Source organism: Equus przewalskii, chromosome 13, assembly GCF_037783145.1.
Source record: "Equus przewalskii isolate Varuska chromosome 13, EquPr2, whole genome shotgun sequence".
In the NCBI taxonomy this organism is placed as follows: Eukaryota; Metazoa; Chordata; class Mammalia; order Perissodactyla; family Equidae; genus Equus; species Equus przewalskii.
The window spans coordinates 92,062,963-92,082,561 of NC_091843.1; the positions used below are offsets into that span (position 1 = coordinate 92,062,963).

The 19,599-nt window shown below is 46.2% G+C and overlaps 1 protein-coding gene across 1 annotated transcript; it reads right to left on the reverse strand.

Annotated features, from left to right (window-relative positions):
- Positions 1-411: 411 nt before the first annotated feature.
- On the reverse strand, positions 412-1,377 carry LOC103545167 (olfactory receptor 2C3). The gene has a single exon (XM_070570008.1). It carries the CDS (start codon positions 1,375-1,377, stop codon positions 412-414), a length of 966 nt encoding a protein of 321 aa, XP_070426109.1.
- Positions 1,378-19,599: the final 18,222 nt, after the last annotated feature.

Genomic DNA, 19,599 nt, shown 5'->3' on the forward strand with positions numbered 1-19,599 from the left:
GGTTAATAATATCTGCTTCACTGACTCATTATAAATAATGGACTAAAATGTAAAGGACTTCACACAGATTAGGCACCTTCAATGACACACATTATTGTAAACAGTTAACAAAATAATATTATAATTTACATTTATAACCATATTAACAATTAACAATATGATAATTAGCACATATACTACACATAAAACAATATAAACAACTAACAAAATGTTATGATTATTAATAAAATGAAAACAGCAAATACTTTCTCCTCACCTGGTCTGAAAATGGTGGGTGAGCACATTCATCTCATGTTATCACCTTCCTTGAACTCAAGCAACATTGGAATAGAAATGACATCTCAAATATTCTGCCCCAAAAATCTATTTTGATACTTTAAACTTGTTCCTCCTCACTAGTGACTACGGTCTCTAAATGTGCCCCCGTGTCCCCACAAAGCCACAGCTCTTCTCTAACACAAGGTGCCTCAGAGCCTTCTTCACGTCCCTGTTCCTCAGCGTGTAAATCAGGGGGTTCAGCATCGGGGTGACCACAGTGTAGAAGAGGGCCAGGAACTTGCCCCGTTCGTGAGAGTTGCTCTTGGCCGGCTGGAGGTACATGAAGATGATGCTCCCGTAAAACAGAGCCACGACTGCCACGTGGGAAGAGCAGGTGTTGAAGGCCTTTCTCCGCCCTTCTGCTGACCTGATCTTCAACACAGCACGGGTAATATGGCCGTATGAGACCAGGATGAGACCCAGAGGCAAGACAACAAAGATAAAGCTGGCCACGTACATCTCCACCTCATTAAGGCTGGTGTCCACACAAGCCAGTTGCATAATGAGGGGCATCTCACAGAAGAAGTGGTCAATGTGATTGTTCCCACACAGCGGCAGGAGCATGGTGAGTGTAGAGCCCACCATGCTGGTGGTCAGACCCCCGAGCCACGAGATGAAGGCCAAGCTGAGGCAAAGCCTTGGATGCATGGTGACAGTATAGTGGAGTGGCCTGCAGATGGCAGCATAGCGGTCATAGGACATAACTGCCAGGAGGACACACTCAGTAGCCCCCAGCCAGTGTGAGATATAGAACTGGACCACGCAGCCTCCATAGCTTATGGTTTTCTGTGGTCCCCAGAGGTTGACCAGGAGTTGTGGGACGATGCTCGTGGTGAAGCCAATGTCCAGGAAGGAGAGATTGGCAAGAAAGAAGTACATCGGAGTGTGGAGGTGCACATCCACACAGGAGACCAGAATGATGGTGCCATTGCCCAAGAGAGACACCACATAAAACCCCAAGACAAGGACGAAGAGGATAGTTTCTAGCGAGGGTCGTGAAGAGAAGCCCAGGAGTATGAAGACTTCTGGAGAACTTGCATTGGCTATTTCCATGACCATATGCAGCTGGGGGTGGGACAAAAAGGCCACCTGCGGGTGAGTGGGGGGCACAGAATATGAGGCATGAAGAGATTATATCAGTTAGCACATTTTCCATATAAATTTATACCCAGTGTTCTTGAATGCATCCTCCCAGCTGCTCCAAGGATGATGTTGCGTCACCTCCTGAAGGCCAATGTGTACTGTTGCTAAAGGGCACAGAGCCAGCATAACCTGGGGAAAACGGACATTCATGCAAAATCTCTGGCATTGACTTTTACTGAACTATTACTTTGGGACCAACATCTGCAGTCAACCTAGGTGTTTAGTGCTGAGGATTTGTAGGGTGGAGAATGGCGTTTTATGTGATGGAACACTGCACAGCATTGAGATTGTGCTTTCTTCTTCTCTCAGTCAATGGCCACACAGAGTCCACCTTGACATTCCTCTTTCTCTCAGAGTCCACACTTATCACAAATTGTTGCTTTCTCATTAAATATGTCCAGATCACATCGCTGTTCACCAGCTCTGCTCCTCCCCGTGGCCCATGGCGCCATCGTCTATCACCCGAATTATGGAGCTAATATCCTGACTCATCTCCCCACATCCCTGTTACGTCCCTTCACAGTATTCTCAGCACAGCAGCCAGGTCACATTAGACATGATGTGACCATCTTGCTCCACAGCTCCACACGCCCATGTTCTGGAACAAGGCTTGCAGGACTTTCCCCCAAGACATGCACATGCTCACTTTCCCTCCTCCTTCAGGGCGTTTTTAAAAGCCACTTTCAGTGAGCCCTCCCTCACAGTGTTATAATGTTGAGACCCCTCCAGCTCTCTTCTCCTCTTTCCCTGCTTTACATTTAATAATAGTACTTATCACCTTATAACACGTGCTATTCTAGTTTATCGTGTCTGTTTCCTGTCTCTCTCACTGGAGTACAAGTTCCATGGAGCCATGACCTTCAGTCTAACCTGTCTACTTCTGCTCCCCAACGCCGGGCCCAGTGCTAGGTACACAGAAGTCCCTTCATCAACAGTCATTGAATGGCACTTTGTAAAACAGGTCTTTAGAATGGTGTGTGGGCCCATTAGAGGCAGGACTGGAGAAACATGAAGGCCTTTCTGAGGGACTCACAGGGCAATCTCGCAGTGTGTCATCAGGAAAGAACTCTCGGAACCGTCAGAGTCCTGCAGGTGACCAGACTACCCCCTTCTCCTGTACAGGTGGAAGAAAGCAACCGTAACCCAGCAGGACCGGGAGTGAAGCCAGAAGCTCCCGTAGAGGAAGATGCACAGTCTCAGTCTGCTTCAGACGTTCCTGAAAAGTTCTGCAGCATTTCTGTGCAAAAGTATTAATTTTTTTCTTCCCTGGCCTTTGAAAGGAAGAATAAATTCATTATAATTAGAGTCTATGCAGGGGTGAAGAACAGAGCAGCTATAAAGTCAACTGTGAACCCTTTTAAAATCCCAGGGAGTGAAACTTACCCATTTCTACAGCTGGAAGTTCATCAGACAAAACAAACTTGCACACGTGTACATTCGCAGTGTTTTAAAATACACACAGAGTTTCCATCATGCATTTGGAGAAATGAAACTCTGAGAGCATCAGGCATTTGCCAAAATTCATGCACGGAAGCTGTACCGGTATGGGCTTTATTGAGCCAGAACGTGAGACAGTCGTCTGATTTGCATGTGGCAGACCACGAAGGCACTGATGCTCTGAGAAAGCACAGGGGATGGATGCTGGGTATCCAAATTGGGGAGCATCGAGAGATGACAGAACATGGGTGGTTCAGAATGTGGCTGTGGGAGAGGAGAAGTGAACGGGGATAGTTCTGTGCAACTGAGTCATGGCACACTAAAGTGACTGCCCCACACTGAGGGTCACCTCAGATGAGCTGGTGAGGACATAGAAAAGGGAAAGGCTGACCTGAAGCTGTGTCGTCCCCTGTGGGTGCACGTGTCTGCTCTGTGGAGATATGGGAAGTGTGTTACTCACACATGAAGAAAATGCATGAACATCACCAAGAGATAGGGACCATCAGTTCTGCCGTGATGTGGTACTTTAGCAGAATTCTTTAGGAAATGAGCCCTTTGTGATGATCAATCTCTTTCTAGAAATGTTCAATGCATACCCAAAGGTGCTCAGGAAATGTACTGGTGCTACACCCAAGACAGCCAGATTCTTAGAACAAAATAACATTCCCAGTAAAGGAAGAAGTTTGCTCATCCACAGAGATTCACCAAAACTGTCACAATGAAAATCCTTCTTGAAGATGTGACCCCATCTCTAGTCCTGACATTATGACAAAGAAAGAGAGCCTAGTGACAGTTGGGGAAATGTCTTGAGTCCAAATTTCATGAATCAATTACGCAGTCACAAACTCTACCCCTGAATGCAGGCAGCCTGCTAAAATGCCAAAGATCCCAAGAAGAACAAATCAGATTATTGAAATGGATCAGTGCTCCTCAACCTGAACTAGAATTACCAGAAACACTGGCATCCCAGTTCATCTTAAATACCACGAAAAACAATCAAGAATGTCACTTACTGATGGCGAGCTAGCAGCAGCTTCTCCCTGTCTGCAGGGGGAAATGATGTATGTCAGGCACCATTTTATTTCAGGGATTGATATGATCCATGAATGCAGCGCACGTGGCATTAAAAAGTAGGGGAGTAGCCACGGGATTCAGGAAGCACTAAAAATATTGGCGATCACCAAGTCATCAGTGCCCACCTGCTAGATCCTGTTTAAACGCATGTCTGAAGGACACATTCTCAAGTTTAAAAGCAGGAGGTTTAAATTAGGAAGCAGCACTTGCTTTTTCCTAAGAAAACTCTTAGCAGAAGGAGTGAGGCCAGCTCACAGTGTTTCCAGAATAAGAATATATGCCGACCTCAGAGGACCAGTGTGTCATACAACCCTTACAGCCCCAAGACATTCATCTTATCCCCTGGAGCCTTCAGGAGGGACCCTGAGGGTGATGATGTATCAGGAGAGTGAAATTGGAAGGAAAGAAGCTTTGGGGATTTTTTTCCCTAATGAATAATTACGATTTCATTGTTTCTGTGCACACAGAATTGATCCTTCTTATAAATGAAACCTTATTTTAGATTTTTATACTTCCAAAGTCGTTTACAAAACTTAAGAATCAGGTCTCTGTATGCAAAGATTTATCATGTGATGGGGGAGAAAGTCTGAAATATTCGTTCATTACAGTAATTTGGGTACATGCTGTTATAGGTTTTTTTTTTTAAATCCAATCATTTTATTATTGGCGTACACCACAGTGATGAACTAACATTTTCCTTAATAGAATGAGCTTAGTTTTACACATAACATGTAAATTTACCATCATAACCATTTTGAAATGTGCAAGTCAGTGGGATCAAGAGCATTCAGGAAATCGTGCAGCCATCAGCACTACCCAGCTCCAGAACGTTCCACCCCCCGAACACACCCTGAAGCAGTCACTTGCATTTGCCGTCTTCTCCGGCCCCAGATTTCTGGTTTCTGTCTCTATGGATTGGCCTACTTTGATATTCCACATAAACGACATCATGCAGTTCGTGGCCTTTTGTGTGTGGCTTCTTTTATTATGATAATGTGTTCTAGGCTCCTCTGTGTTGTGGTGAGTGTCAGAGCTTCATTCCCTTTGTATAATGTTCCACTGCATGACTTTATGATATTTTGTTTCTCTATTCTTCTTTTGATGGACATTTGGCTTATTCATGGACATTCGGGTTGCTTCCACATTTTGGCTACTATGAGTAGAGCTGCTATGAACATTTGTCTACAAATTTTGCTTGAACACCTGTTTTCAGATATTTTAGGCATACACCTAGGAGTGGAATTGCTGGGTCATATGGTAATTCTATGTTAACTTATTGTGGAACTAATAAACTTTTCCAAACTTTTCCACAGTGACTGCACCATTTTATATTCTTGTTTTATTTTGGGATTTTTTTTTTTGAGGAAGATTAGACCTGCGCTAACATCTGCCGCCAATCTTCCTCTTTTTTGCTGAGGAAGACTGGCCCTGGACTAACATCCGTGCCCATCTTCCACTACTTTATATGTAGGACGCGTGCCACAGCGTGGCCTGACGAGTAGTGGGTAGGTCTGGCCCAGGATCCGAACTTGTGAGCCCCGGGCCGCCCAAGCAGAATGTGTGAATTTACCCGCTGCACCACTAGGCTAGCCCTCCATTTTACATTCTTGCAAGGACTGTATGTTCCAGCTTCTCCAAATCCTCACCAAGACTTGTTGTTTTCTACTTTTTAAGAAAAAATATGGCCATCCTAGTAGGTGTTGAGTGGTATCTCATCATAGTTTTGGTTTGTATTTCCCTGAAAACTATTGATGTTGTGCATTTTTTAAAACATTTTTCTATTTATTTATTTTCCATATATTATGATTTTATTTATTTATTTTTTTTGAGGAAGATTAGCCCTGAGCTAACATCTGCCAATCCTCCTCTTTTTGCTGAGGAAGCCTGGCCCTGAGCTAACATCCGTGCCCATCTTCCCCTACTTTATATGTGGGACGCCTTCCACAGCATGGCTTTTTGCCAAGCAGTGCCATGTCCACACCTGGGATCTGAACCGGAGAACCCGGGGCCGCCAAGAAGAGGAACGGGCAAACTTAACCGCTGTGCCACCGGGCCGGCCCCTCGTTGTGCATAGTTTTATGTACTTTTTGTCACATTTATATCGTCCTTGGAGAAATGTTTATTCTTTGTCCACTTTTAATTGTTTTGTGTCTTTTTTTGTTGTTGAGATACGACGTCTTTATATATTCTAATTACTAGACCCTTTTCACATAAATGATTTGCAAATATTTCCCCAATCTGTGTTGTCTTTTCACTCTTCTGATAGTGTTCTTAGATGAAAAGAAAGTTTTCTTTTAAAATTTTGACAAAGTTCAATTTATCTATTTTTCTTTTGAATGTCATATTTAGGGAACCATTGTCAAATCGGAGGTCACTAAGTTTCTCCTCTGTGTTTTTTCTGAGTTTCATAGTGTAGCTCTTCTATATAGGTCCTTTTAGAGTTATTTTTTTAATATGGTCTAAGATGGGGGTTCCACTGCATTGTTTAGCAGATGCATACCCGCTGCCCCAGCACCGTTTGTTGAAGACACTGCTCTTTCTCCACTGCAGGGCTCTGGCTCTCTCCTCTAGCATCAATTGACCATAGGATATGAGTTTACTTCTGTGCTTCCAGTTCTGTTCCACTGAGATACATGTCTACTGTTATCACACTTTGGTTACTGCTGCTGTGGAGCAAACTGTGAAATCGGGAAGTGTGAGTTCTCCAACTTAGCTGCTCTTTGTCAATATCGTTTTGCTATTCAGGGTCCCTTGCAATTCCACATGAATCTGAAAATTGGGTTTTCCAATTTCAACAAAAGAAGAAGCCAGTGGGATTTTGGTAGGCATTGCATTGACTCCACAGACCACTGGGGCAGCACCGCCATCTCAACCTTCCTGTTAGTCTTTCCCACTCGTGGACGCGGGATATCTTTCTATTTGTGGAGGTCTTCCTTAATTTCTCTCAGCAATATTTTGTGTTTTCACTGTACAAGTTCTGAGCTTTCTTGGTCAAGTTTATTCTTAAGTGTTTTGTTTCTTCAGTGTTAATGTAAATGGAATTCCTTTGTTACCTTTTCAGATTGTTTATTGCTAGATACAGAAATACGACTGAAGTCTGTGTTTGCTCTAGTGTCCTGTAACCTTGATGAATTCATTTATTAGCTTTAACAGCTTTGCGGATATTCAGGATTGCATATGTGAAGACCATGTCGTCTGTGAACTGAGAGAGTTTTCCTTCTCCCTGTGCATTTCGGAAGTCTTTTGCTTTGGAAGAATTTGCTTGCCTCATTGCTTTGGCTGGAACATCCTGCACAATGTTGAGTAGAAGTGGTGAAAGTGGGCATCACTGTCATGCTCCTGACTTTAGAGGATAAGCTTGTAGTCTTTCACAACGGAGTATGACATTAGCTGTGGATTTTTCATATATGGCCTTTACCATGTTTAGGAATTTCCCCTCTTGAATTAAATCAATTGATTTTTGTATGTTGAGCCAGCCTTGCATTTCTGGGATAAATCTCACTTGGTCATGGTATGTAATCCTTTTAATATGCTGCTGGATTTCGTTTGCTAGAATTTTGCTGGATTTTATGTGTATATTCATAAACTATATTGATCTGTAAGTTTCCTTAATGTCTCTATCAGACAGCAATGTACTTTCATGTGTCCTGTGGAATAACTACTACTTTGCTGGATGATATTTCTTATTCTTCTAGCAAGAGCCCCTAACTGCACCATGATTAACTCACTCTTCAATGTGTACAGTAGAAAGAGCCTTGAGCGGCATCTTTACTAAGAATTTGACCTTTGAAATCAGTCAGGGCTGGGTTTGTACATTGCGCTGGCGCTAACTTGTTTAGGCTGTTAGTTAAGCCTCTTAGATTTACTTGCTTTCAGTTTTTTCATATATATTTTAAAGGGTTTCCAGATTTTGTTCTACTCCTTAAGCTCTGTGAAGCTAAGACCTGTGTCTGTCATAGTGACTATTATATTCCCTATTGTCCCAGTACATGCCTTGATGCTTGGCATGTTGACAACATCCAATACTTATTTATTATTACTATAAATTTCAGGTGTGATATGATTATTTTTCGATTTCTGCGTAGATTCCATCATGTTCACGACCAGAAGACTAATTACGATCCATCACCACACACATGTGCCTAATCACCCCTTTATTATTATTACTATTAATCAGTGAGTGAATGACTGTGGACCCTGTCTATTAATCAGTAGAAAACGGCTGTTTTCCAGGTTTATGGAGACGTAATAGGCTTACAACATTGCACAAGTTTAAGGGGTTTCAGCACGTGTTTTATCCCAACACCACCATGCAATTCTCCACCCCAGCTGGGTACGTGTCCTACGACTCAAGTAAATTCTGACACTTCCCCTGGCTGTGGGCTGCGGACCCACCCTTTCTCCATTCCCACTCTGCTTCTCTCCAGACCACTGCCCACTAACTGGCATTCTATGTGCTGCTTTCCTTCTCTTTACATACGTGCCCCCTTCTTTCAGGATGTCAGCGCATGAAGGTAGTAGTTTCTTGTTCACTTTGCTCCCTCCTGCATCCCCAGCTCCCAGAACGTGCATTAAGCAGCATCTATAAATGTACTGAGTGGACTGAAGAGTGCAGGACAGTGGCCACTAGGGGGATGCCAACAGCCCACGGAAGCAGGAATTCCCACCCTGCTGCAAACAGGCAGCCCTTTCCACAGCTTGTCCACCCCAGAGCCGAACAAGCCTGCTGGAAAAGACAATCAGCTTGACCGTGGTGACCATTTCACAACATATGCATCTATCAAAACATCACGCTGCACACCTTAAATATATGCAATCTTTTTGTTAATCGTATCTCAATAAAGCTGGAAAAATAAAAAAAGAGAGATAAGATCTAACTCTGGGTTCTGCACTTTGTTGTTTTCTCTTCACCTATAACCCTTCACAATCACCCTGCTCCCAAATGCTTGTCATTCACATGTCTTCTGTCACCAGCTATAGAAAAAAAAATCAAGAACCTTGAGAACTTGTAATGACTTGCATAAGGTCATTCTTATACATCCTCCAATTCTGCATAGAAGTCATTGAGTTACGGAACACTAACACTGTAAGAGAAACTGATTCCTTCAGAGGAGAATTTGTTTTTCCCTAAAGACACTGACATTACTTTAAGTGATAATTATATTATCTGATTTTTTTCATTCATACATTCCTCGAAGAGCTATGAGATGGGGCTGGCCCAGTGGCATAGTGGTTAATTTTGCGTGCTCTGCTTCGGTGGCCCCTGGTTCCTGGGTTTGGATCCCGGGTGCGGACCTATACACCACTTGTCAAGCCATGCTGTGGCAATGTCCCACATACAAAGAAGAGGAAGATGGGCTTGGATGTTAGCTCAGGGCTAATCTTCCTCGCCAAAACAAAACACACACAAAAAATGGTGTAGTCATGGTTTTATCTTACAATATATTGTTTTATAATTAAAATACTACGATTTTTTGGTAGAAGTCTTTAATTCATAAATTTGTTTCCTATTAAAGCTATTAAAACCAAAAAAGTGCACTTTGTAAGTTAGAGCAATGCATCTCGTATTTCTAGCCACAGAGCTACTCAGAATCTGAGTTTCTGTGTGCATCACTGAGCAAAGCAGTAACTGTGGCCGCCCCTGTGCTGTGGGTCACATTAGCTGTGGTAGAACACTGAGGACCATGTCAGCCGTTCATTGTTTGTTGGTGTATTTCAGAGTCTCGTCATGCCCCATGTGGGGCAGGCACTCAACGCCCAGGATGGCTAACGCTAAGGTAGGCATCCCAAACAGAGGGGCTCAAGTGGAAAAGGAGGTCTCTTGCATTAGGACGCCGTGCATGCAGAAAATAAACGGTGGCTTCCCATCGGACCCACTAATTAGAAACACACAGACACACACTCCAAATCTGCCTGCAGATTTGAAACCTGGCTGCTTCATAAAATGGGAAATCCTTAGGTAAATAGTGGCAGGGATTTCTATTTTTAAGGATGGTGATGGACTCTTAGAAAAGAGGGAAAGACAAACTAATATCCAGTAAATATGCTGGTTGTTTTCCATAGTGTATGTAATTCAATATAATTTAGAAGAAAATGCATGCTAGTGTCGTATTTTCACGTGAAGTAACTCCTGTGGAACAGTGCTGGCCCAGGGAACAGCACGTGGGGGCTGGCTTACGTCCTCTCCCCGTGGGAGGAAAGGGCGCAGAAACCTCCAAGTGGCTCTTTAGTTCTGGCACGTACATTTGGTTCCAGACCTTCCATTTTTTATCATTTGCACTTTGAGAATCCATCACACCTGAGAGAGAAAAGCGAATTGCTCTGTAAGTCTGAGGTTTATGCAAACCGGAAACTTTCAGCATCCATAAAATCCTCTAGTTTTACCTGTTGCATACTCCAGAAGGGAGCAGATTGTTTAGCATTTCAAATTATTCGAGACTACAGCCTGAAACGAGCTGTTACCTCAGCCTCTTGTCACCCTGGGACGTCAAAGCCTCCAGTGGATGAGGAATGCATCAATTTGGCAAACGAAGACTTTTAATTCAACAACTATTGGCCTAGATTTATTAAAACACTCCACATATTGAAAAGAAAATCACAGAGAAGGATACGTAGAGTATGCGGGGAATTTACAGATAGAAATCTCCTCAGATAATCAGAGGAGGAGTGCTTGTCCCTCATCAGCGGGGGGCGAGCGGCACTGGAGCTGGGAGGAGACACAGCTTCACACCCGCTGCTCCGTCTGCAGCCGGAGCCGCCCCCTCTCCCAGCACGGGACGCGCTGCCACCCAGAACATCAGAACACAAGTGCCAGGAGGTGACTCCTGCTTCCTTCCATCCATCGTCCCCTACAGATCGAAGAAGCACACTGTTAACTTTTCTTTCTTTGTGTTTGTGCCGAGTGAATGGGAGTGACAAGCAGTGACGGAAACTGTGGGCATTGACTTGCTAGGACTTCTGGAACAAAGTACCTCGGACTGGGTGTTTAAGCAACAGAAATTCATTTCTCCCAGTTTCAGAGGGCAGAAGTCCTAGAGCAAGGTGCCCTCAGGGTGGGTGTCTCCTTGTCCTGAGGACGGGAGCCCTCTGTCTGTGTCCTCAAATGCTCTCCTCTGTGGGTGCATGTCCCGAATGTCGCCCTCTCAGTCAAAATCTCCTCTTTTTATAAGGACATCAGTCGCATTGGCTTAGGACCCACCCCAAGCCCTCATTGTAACTCAATCACCTCTTTAAAGATCTATTTCCAAATACGGTCACGTTATAAGGTACCAGGGTTAAGGCTTCAACATATGTATCTTTGGGGGGACACAATTCAGCCCCATGACACTGTGATTCTATGTTCAATGTCTTAAGAGGAAAACAAGTTAGTTAAGTTAGTTCTTTTTTTCTTTATTGAAGAATGATTGACAAATAAACATAGTATATATTTAACACATACAACGTTATGTTTTGAGACAAACGCATTGTGAAATGATGCCCCCAGTCAAGCTGATTCACCCATCCTTCACCTCACACATCTAGTTATCATTAACTAGAGTCGCCATGCTGTTCGTTTTCCCCAGAACCTCCTCATCTTACAACTGAAAGCTTGTCCCCTTATTCTTCAGTTAGCTCTGATGAGAACTAAGCCTCCTATTTATGCAAGCAACACAGAAACAGTGATGTCCCAGAGGCCACCTCTCAGCCCAGCACGTCACCTCTTACATTCCTTCCAGACACCCAGCCATTCTGGGTACCAGAGGAAATGAACTTCACGCAGACAGATGCATGGTCTGTGTGCACAGGTGCAGACACTCACACACAAACACACCTGTAATGTTCACCCGGCACCTTTGCTGAAATGCAGACTCAGCATCTGCCCATGATTCTGTCCATCTGCAGAACCCCCAAAATACTCTGATGCAAAAACCCCAGCAGAGCACCTCGGTGCTTTGGGAAAAGTAAAAGCAGGACACCACTTGGCTCAGTTAATCATTTGATTGCTTTGCTAAACTGACAAGGTTCTTGCTGAATTAACTGAGGTTCAATGTGGGGATGCGGAGGAACCTCCACACCGTTTCCCACGGCGGCTGCACCTGCCTACACTCCCATCAGCCGTGCACAGGGCTCCCTTCTCTCCACATCCTCGCCACCACTCGTTGTCTCTGGTCTTTTGGTAACAGGCGTTCTAGCAGGGGTGAGGTGCCGTCTCCTTCTGGTCTTGCTTTGCATTTCCCTGATGATCGTGATGCTGACACCTGTTCCTGTCCCTGTAGTCCAACGCCCGCACTTTCACATCCACTGCAGCAACCACCACAATATTCATGAAAACCAAATGTGGAAACAACCTAAGTGTTTGTCGACAAATGGATGGATACAGAAAATGTGGTGTATATATACAACGGAATATTACTCAGCTACAAAGAAGGAAATCCTGCCGTTGCTGACAACACGGGCGCAACTAGATAGCATCGTGCTTTCCAGAGGAAAACAAATATTATACGATCTCACTTACATGTGGAATCTAAAAAATATCCCCACAAGCTCCAGAGGAGAATCAACTAAGCTAATTATAAAATTCCTTAGTATGAAATAATAATAACAATAGTAAATATAATGATTATCATCAACCAAGCAATTTGGGGGAGAAAAAGAACTTTTCTTCCATCCTCTTAAGTTCAGTAACCGGCGGCCTGTGAATTAAACTGACAACAGACAGACCAACAGAAGAAAAGGCATACAAATTTACTAATTTTTAGTTTTACATGCACGAGGGCAGCACAGAAAGAAAGTGACATCCAAAGGAGTGGTGAGATATTACAGCTTATCTACCATCTTAGCAGGAGGAAGGGAGGGGACAGAGGCCACTTACGAGAGTGCAAGTGATTTTTAGCAAAGATAAATGGGCCCTTAGGAGAACAGAAGGGAGATAGGATAGCAGGTGACAATGTCTGTCTGGGTGTGGTGATGACTTCTCATCTCTTCTCCTCTCCTGTGATGGGTCAATTTTCCTTGTGGATGAAACTCCCAGGGAGGGGATTTATGATAAATGAGGGTTTTTTTTTAATGCTTTTTTTTGGTGAGGAAGATTGGCCCTGAGCTAACATCTGTTGCCAATCTTCCTCTTTTTCTTTTTTTCTCCCTAAAGCCCCAGTACACAGTTGTATGTCCTACTTGTAGGTCATTCTAGCTCTTTTATGTGGGATGCCCCCACAGCATGGCTTGAAGAGCAGTGTGTAGGTCTACGCCCAGGGTCCAAACCAGCAAACCCTGGGCTGCCTAAGTGGAATGTGTGAACCTAACCACACAGCCACGGGGCCAGACCCCAACAGTCGAGTTCTTTTGGTTAGCCATCAGTAGTGGGATTAAAGTCTTGCCCTTTTCCAGTCCGTTCATGCTTGTGTGGGCTGAGGGGGGCGTCAAAGAGGCTCAGAAAACTGGAACTGTGGTCTTGCCACATCTCCATTGTTGAGCGTCTGGGACCCAGTGGGGACCCACTTAGTTAGGCGTTTGGGGATGGATGAGTTCATTTGTGAGAAGTCAGAAAAGAGAAAGAACGGTTTATTGCGGTGGTTCTCCAATTTAGCAACAGGAGGACGCCACCCCAGAGTCTCTGATGCAGCAGGTGTGAGCGGGGACCTGAGAATCTGCATTCCTAACAGTCCTCAGGTGGCGCGGATGCCATTGCTCTGGGACCCCCGGCCTAGTGCCTTGCTGCTCAAGGGACCAGCGGGAGCGACAGCACCTGGAAGCTTGTTAGAAAGCGGAGGGCTGAGCCCAGTCTGACGAAATCGGGCTGTGCATTTAGTGGGTCCGCGGAGGGTGGGTACCGACGCGAAAGGTTAGGAAGCGGGGCTTTGGGGCACAGCCCTCAGCCGTGAATTCGGTGAACCACAAACCCAGCAAGGGGCGAGCGCTCCTCTGCCTCAAACACATCTCCTCGGGCTTAAGACGGAAACAAAACAGTCACACAAGATTGAGAACTGATCGTAAGGCGCTCGAGACCCCGAGCTCCGCGGACGGCTGGCAGTAACTTAAGCTCCTCAGCCTTGGGATCCTCACTGGGGGGAAAGGAGCTGGAGGCAGGAGCCTGCGGGGTCTGAACTCAGCGAGCGCCTTCCCCCTCGGAGGGAGGAGGAGGAGGAGGAGCAGCGCCGCCCGCGGGCCGGGCCGTCGCAGGAGACCGGGGACCACCCTGCGCCCCGCCCCGCTCCGGAGCGCCCGCCGTCCCTGCCCGAGGCAGCCCCGCGGGAGGAGGTGGGAAGGTCGGGCAGCCGGGTCTGCGGGCCTCCCTGCCCTGCCCTTTCCTTCCCTGCCTCCCCCCTCCCCCGCCCTCCCCTCCCCTCCTCCCCCCTCCCCCGCCCTCCCCTCCCCTCCTCCCCCCTCCCCTCCCCTCCCCTCCCCCTCCCCTCCCCTCCCCTCCCCCTCCCCTCCCCTCCCCTCCCCCTCCCCCCTCCCCTCCCCTCCCCTCCCCCTCCCCTCCCCTCCCCGCCCCCCTCCCCCCTCCCCTCCCCTCCCCCTCCCCTCCCCTCCCCGCCCCCCTCCCCCCTCCCCTCCCCTCCCCCTCCTCCCTCCCCTCCCCTGACCCCTCCCCTCCCACTCCCCCCTCCCCTCCCCCTCCCCTCCCCTCCCCGCCCCCCTCCCCTCCCCCTCCCCCCTACCCCCTCCCCTCCCCGCCCCCCTCCCCCCTCCCCTCCCCTCTCCCCCCTCCCCTCCCCGTGTGGCGTCTGAACAGCTGCGCCCTCCGCCCCTGCGCTGACGCCGCTGTCCCTCTGTCGTCCTGCGCCGCTGCTCCTTCTTTCCCGTCTTGTTTCTGAGGCCTCGGACCTGCGAGGAAGCACATTTACATTTGACGTCGGTTTTACAACCAGAGGAACAAATAATCATTTCATTTCCAACCTTGCGTTTTCTTTTTCTCACAATAGGCTTCCTCTTTGCGTGTTTGGAAGAGGACAAAATATTGGGAGTCTTGAAATCCCAGGCTTCCGGGGAATGGGAGAAGCCCTGCCGTCTGGTCCTGCAATCCGGGGATTTCCTTGGAAGCCAAGTGGACCTGAGAGTTCGATTTACTCTCTCACGTTGCAGCCTGATTTTTCCCCGCAGTATGCACGCACACGCATGCACACGCACATACACACATGTGCACACGCATGCACACGCAGGCGCACACACACGGCTTTCTTCCCCTCCCACTCAGAAGGGTTCCTGCCGTCTGTACCGCGCCCGGCCCCTCGCAGCTCGTGGTTGGCGACACACAGGCCAGCGGTCAGATGCAACTCAGATGCAGCGTCCTGCCTCCTTCCTGCCCCTCGTTGCTCTGGTCAGGACTGCCCGGCGTGGGGGAAACTCAGGAGCGGAGAAACCGAGTCACAGAGAGAGGATGGGAAATTGTCTCCCGAGAGAACTCAGGTGCGTCCTGGTGCTGGGCACTGCCCTTCTTGGGAGAAAGGGGACAGGGAGCAGGGGCTGGGCGTGTGCGTTTGTGTTGGGGGGTCGGGAGGGTGACGATTGTGAATTAGGAAGGTTGAACCTGCTGACCCCCACGTCACGCCTTCTCTTGCCTTACTTTGGAAGCATGGTAGGTTGCCAGATTTAGAAAATAGAAAGACAGAATGCCAAATTGGATTTGAATTTCAGATAAACAAATGCTCTTTTTTTAGTATAAGTTTGCAATATTTGGAGCATTATACAAAAAAACATTTGTTGTTTATCTGAAATTCAAATTGCATTCGCTCTCCAGGACTTATTTACCTACTAGGTGCAAGTGTGTAACCTTAAACAAATCTGTCCTGTACCCACACCTCCTGGTAACCAGCCTTTACTGTCTGCTTGGCTTTTTCAGACTCCACATATAAGTGAGATCATGCAGGACTTGTCTTTCTCTGTCTGACTTATCTCACTCAGCATAATGTGTTCAGGGTCCATCCATGCTGTTGCAAATGGCAGGATGCCCTTCTTTCTCATGGCTGAATAATACTCCATGGTGTGTATGTATGTGTGTATATACAATATATATTGTTATTTCCACATGTAGTGTATTGTGAATAATGCTGCAATGAACATGGGAGTGCAGACATCTCTGTGAGGTCCTGATTTTGATTCTTTTGAATGAATACCCAGAAGTGGGATTTCTGGGTCAGATGATTGCTCTATTCTTAATTTTTTGAGGAGCTCTCATCTTCTTTTCCATAGTGCCTGCGCCTTATGCATTCCTACCAACAGTGCGCAAAGTTCCAATTTCTCCACACCCTCCTCAACATTTGTTATCATTTATTATTTTTGGTAACAGCCATCCTAAAAGGTGTTAGATAATATTTCACTGTGATTTTGATTTGCATTTCCGTGATGATTAGTGATGCTGAGCATCTTTTCATGTACCTGCTGGACATTTGTATGTCGTCTTTGGAGATGGAGAGAAAATGACACCATTGTACCCAAAGAGTTGAATTTAAACATGTGCCCTGATGAGAAATGTTTTCATCTCCTTAAGGTTAATTAATATTAATGGAAAGTCTATTTGAAACAGCACTTTTAGCCTCAAGAAAAAAAAATTAAACATAGAGAAGAGACTGCAGAGGACGCTGACTTTAGAAATGGACAAGCCTTTTCAAGAAACACTGTGCAGTAGCTTGAAAAACAGTTAGATGTTGTATTGCTGAGGAAGGATAAGAGCTTGTCAAGCTCACTTTTGCTATCAAGTGATGAAACCACAGTGTAATTTCTTTCTTTTTTTAGGCTGTGCAATGTGATGATTTAATGTATGTAAACATTGTGAAATGAGGACCAGGGTATACTTTCCGATGTCAAGTCATCGCCACTCCCGCACAATCTCCTCTTCTTCAGATAGGGCAAACGTTTATGTGCTCTGGGAGGAAGCACAAACAATGTGCTGTAGAAACAAGAGGAAGGAGGGGATGGAATTCTGATTTGCAACGGCTGGAAGGAAGGGCATTCGGAGGGGCTGCTGTTTGGATGGCGCTGCACACGTTAGGCAGGCTTACCAAGGTCTGAAAAGACTTCCACACTGAAGGGACGACATGTGAACTGTAAGAGTTTGAAGCGAGCGGTGGCTCAGGAATGACTCTTAGTTGTCAGTAACTGGGGCATATTGTTCAAGGACAGAGCCAATGGGAGACGTTGAGAATGCGGTTTGGCACTGGTGATGGGGACTCTTCAAAGGCAGAGAGGAAGTGGTACAGCGTGGACATTGATGAGCTGGAGAAAGAAGTAGGTGGCTTATGTGTTAGGGAGAAATGTCCGTCCTCGGTGGGTAAGGAGGAATGACAGGGAAAAATGGACAAAAAGTTAAGAAACTCTTAAAATTTACCTAAAAGCGGTGGTGCAGAGCTAAAATTCAGCATGAAAAAACCAAAGTGAAAAAGAGGTTTATTGAAAGTAAATGCATTTCCAATGGTTCATCTTGGTGTTTGTCAGTCATTTAGATCACAGATGTGGTGTGAGAGAAGGCTAAAATCATTCCCCCAGATGAGAGAAAGCTAAAACCATTCCCGCAGATGAACTTTCAGTTTACTCCTGGCCTCTCCTGGGGACCTGCCCATCATTAGAGAATCTGGGAATATGCCCGACATGTCTGGAGACAGAGGAGACACAGAAGCTGGGAGAGAAGCGATGGACCTTAGGCAGGTAGTCCTGGGAATTCCTGACTTCCTCCTGCAGCTGTCAAACAAATCCCCATCAAATCTACCACCTGGAGGAAACAGAAATGATAAGAAACAGAAACTCAACCCAACCATGAGTCACTTTCCTTTCTCTGTAATAACAGGTTTCGCTCTCTCCAGACCCAACCATTACCCCATGCCTCTGTGGGCTCATTCATCCCACAGAAGAGCCACGAGACTTGGACCAAAGGCTTTCCAGGTTTTATCCTCAGTCACGCAGGTCCACTGGTGTTGACAGGAAAGGGAATCGACATTTGTCAAGCACCTGAAGGGTGCCTAGCATGTTGCACAGTTGGGCTTAATCCTCACAGTGACGCTATGAAGGAGGCATTGCTATCCTCAGTTCCACGAGTTTCAGAATTCAGGGTACAAGGGCTTCAGTCTCACGTTAGAAGAGGTGGTTTACCATACTGCAGATTCTCTGATACAAATATTCCTCTCGAATTTTTGGACATTTTCCTTTACTTAGTAACTTAAGAATGTTATTAATTTCTTTTCATTAAGCAGGCACTAAATAAGAACTTTGGCTTAAATAAGTGATTTTACATTCTCCAAGGAATTTGTGGATGAGCAGGATGTAACAGAGGCCTTATCTGATCCTGGGATTTGATGCAATTTTGAATCCCAAAAGAGGGCGGGAACAAGATTGAAGGATGGGAGCGGAAGATCAAGAGAATGTGAGTGGGAGAGCCTGACCTTGAATCCAAATCTACAGAGATCAATGCCTGGTCCTTTTCTGCTTTCTCATTGGAGGAGGATATAATGAGCTCATGTTTAGATTAATTAGTAAATGAATAGCTTAAGTAGTGCCTAGGACACAGAAAATGCTGCACAACTGTTAAATATACAAAACAAGTACTGCATTGTTTTCTCATGAAAGATCGAAGATATAAAGGCACTGAATACAAACGTAAATGTGATCTTTTCTCTCTAATCAGAATTTTCTCTCTGGTCATATTTTCCAGTCTCTAAAATGTCAACATTGTCAACTTCACAACACTGTTTTAAGCTTTAAATCAACAAAGCCAGCGACTGCTCTGTGAACTTGATTTCTCCATCCCAGGCTGGTGCTGTGAACTCGTTTTCATAACCTCCAGAAATAGGTCTCGCTGTAAGAATGAACGAACGCACGCTTGGACATATGAAGAAGGTGAGCAAAGGTACCAGTGAGTGGGTGAAAGCATCCTAACAGTTCCCGGAATCAGACGGTCTCCAGCTGAACAGGAGCGTCGACAGTGCAGGGTCGTAGCTGATCAGTGCAGCGCGTTACCGATGAAACCGCTAACGGGCTGGAGTCCGACTCAGGGTTCTGCTCTTGAGATGTTTGCGTCTTCAGGTTCCCGCTCCTGAAGGGTACGGACTGTTCTTACTCTCAGCACTTCTGACTCCTAGTGTGGGAGATTTTCCTTCCAGTAACCAACTCCCTGCTCTGCAGAAACCAGACTGTCCACCTCTCCACTCCACCTGACACCAGTGCCCAGAGTCAGCACAGACCCCACAGGTCCAAGGGCTCAATCCCACAGCAGCCCTCAGTTCAGAGGGCAGTCCCGAGTCCCAGGCTGCCACCCAGACTTATGACCAACTGGCTCTAAATCAGTCATGGGGACCCCTCCCTCAGCTTCCATGATTTGCTAGAACGTCTCACAGAACCCAGGGAAACACTTAAGTTTACTGGTTTATTGTAAAGGATACACATGAACAGTCAGATGAAGAGGGACCTGGGGCGAGGTCTGGGACAGCCCCTAGTGCAGGAGCTTCTGTCCCTGGGGGGGTTTGGGGTGTGACACCCACCCAATAAGGAGGCTCTCCAAACCCTATCATTTAGGGGTTTTATGGAGGTTCCATTCTTAGACATGAACGACTAAATCACTGGCCATGGGTGAATGAACTCAACCTCCAGCCCCTCTCCCCTCCCTGAAGGTCTGGGGTGGGGCTGAAAGTTCCAACCCTCTGATCACATGGACCCCCT